Consider the following 1,239-nt stretch of genomic DNA (forward strand, 5'->3'; position numbering starts at 1 on the left):
CTTTGGGATCCGGTCGAACTCCTCCCCACTGCAGCAGATGACGTTTGAGACCAGCTTCCAGTTTCTGAAGCAGGCCACCATGATGGGTGAGTCGTGGGCAGGTGCCCTTGGCCTCCCCTCTCCTGAGTCTGCAGACGGGCTCGTCCCTCAGGCACTCTCCACACGCCTCGCATGCAGGGGGGATCCTGGCGTCTCACTGCGGGAAGCAGCTGGCAGGGGCGGGCAGCACGTGGGAGAGCTGCCCCTGCCTTTTGGAGGAGAGGGAGAGGGTCTTCCTCTCTTTGAAACGCAGGGGCAGCGCGGCCTCGTTCCCATCAGACCCCGAGCCTCAGCACCACCCCTCGTGGCCTCGGAGGTGCCCCGCCCGCCCAGCCTGTGCTGAGTGCCGCCCCCCATCGCCTTCCACCACCCCCGACTTCTCCCTCAGCCACCTAACGAGCACTCTTGTGTCTCTCCCAGGATCCCACGATGAGCTGAGGTCCCCGTCAGCCTGTCTCGTGGTTGGGAAGGTCGTCAAGGGCGGGACAGGCCTCTTCGAGCTCAAGCAGCCCCTGAGATAGCAGCCCCTGCGCGCTGGCCGCCTGGCCTGCCCGTCACAGGAGAGGACCAGGAGACTGGAGTCCCGGGCAGTTCATGGTGACGGTGCAGAGCCCGGCAGTGACTTCGGCGGGGTCCAAAAAGCAGCCGGTCTCTGGGCTGGACTGGCTTCACCTGGAAAGTGGCTACATGGCTCATCCCTGCCCCTCCCCATCTTAGGATGCGCACGAGGTTCACCAAGTCCCCCGAGCCCCTCCGAGGCGGCCGGACCTCCCCCTGTGCTTCAGGGGGCCTTGGAGGTGGAACCCCTGGCCACCCCCAGGGTAGGGGCGCGAGGTCTCAGTGCTGTGAGCAGCCAGCGACTGCAGACAGGCTTCCTGCGGGCTCACGACAAGCAGGGGCCCCGCTGCTGTGTGGCCTGCTCCTTCTGGCCGCACCAGCCCCTGGGGACAGAGTTCCCAAAGAGGCCCCCGCTAAGGCTCTTTCTCTGGAACAAGCACAGGATGGTGGAGACCTCTACCCACCCAGCTTCCATGCCTGGGGCAGAGCCCTGGCCCTGCTGGCATGTGGCTATGTGTCCTGAACCAGAGCAGCCCCGAGTCCAGGGCTGGTCTCTTCGGGGCCCTAGCGGCTCACCCCCAGACATAAAACCCTGGATCCCCAGCCGGGCTGTACCACTTGAGCAAGTTGCCTGGCTGTCTT

At 65.5% G+C, this 1,239-nt stretch overlaps 1 protein-coding gene across 1 annotated transcript in view; it reads left to right on the top strand.

Moving 5' to 3' along the window:
• Positions 1–560, top strand: part of POLR1A (RNA polymerase I subunit A) — a 78,486-nt gene extending 77,926 nt beyond the window's left edge. The window contains exons 34-35 of the mRNA XM_007466744.1: positions 1–86; positions 460–560. The exon at positions 1–86 is cut by the window's left edge and continues 21 nt beyond it. Coding sequence (XP_007466806.1) covers positions 1–86; positions 460–560 — 187 coding nt within the window. The remainder of the gene's footprint in view (positions 87–459) is intronic.
• Positions 561–1,239: the final 679 nt, after the last annotated feature.

Source organism: Lipotes vexillifer, unplaced genomic scaffold (assembly GCF_000442215.2).
Source record: "Lipotes vexillifer unplaced genomic scaffold, Lipotes_vexillifer_v1.1 scaffold1158, whole genome shotgun sequence".
NCBI classification, from domain to species: domain Eukaryota; kingdom Metazoa; phylum Chordata; class Mammalia; order Artiodactyla; family Lipotidae; genus Lipotes; species Lipotes vexillifer.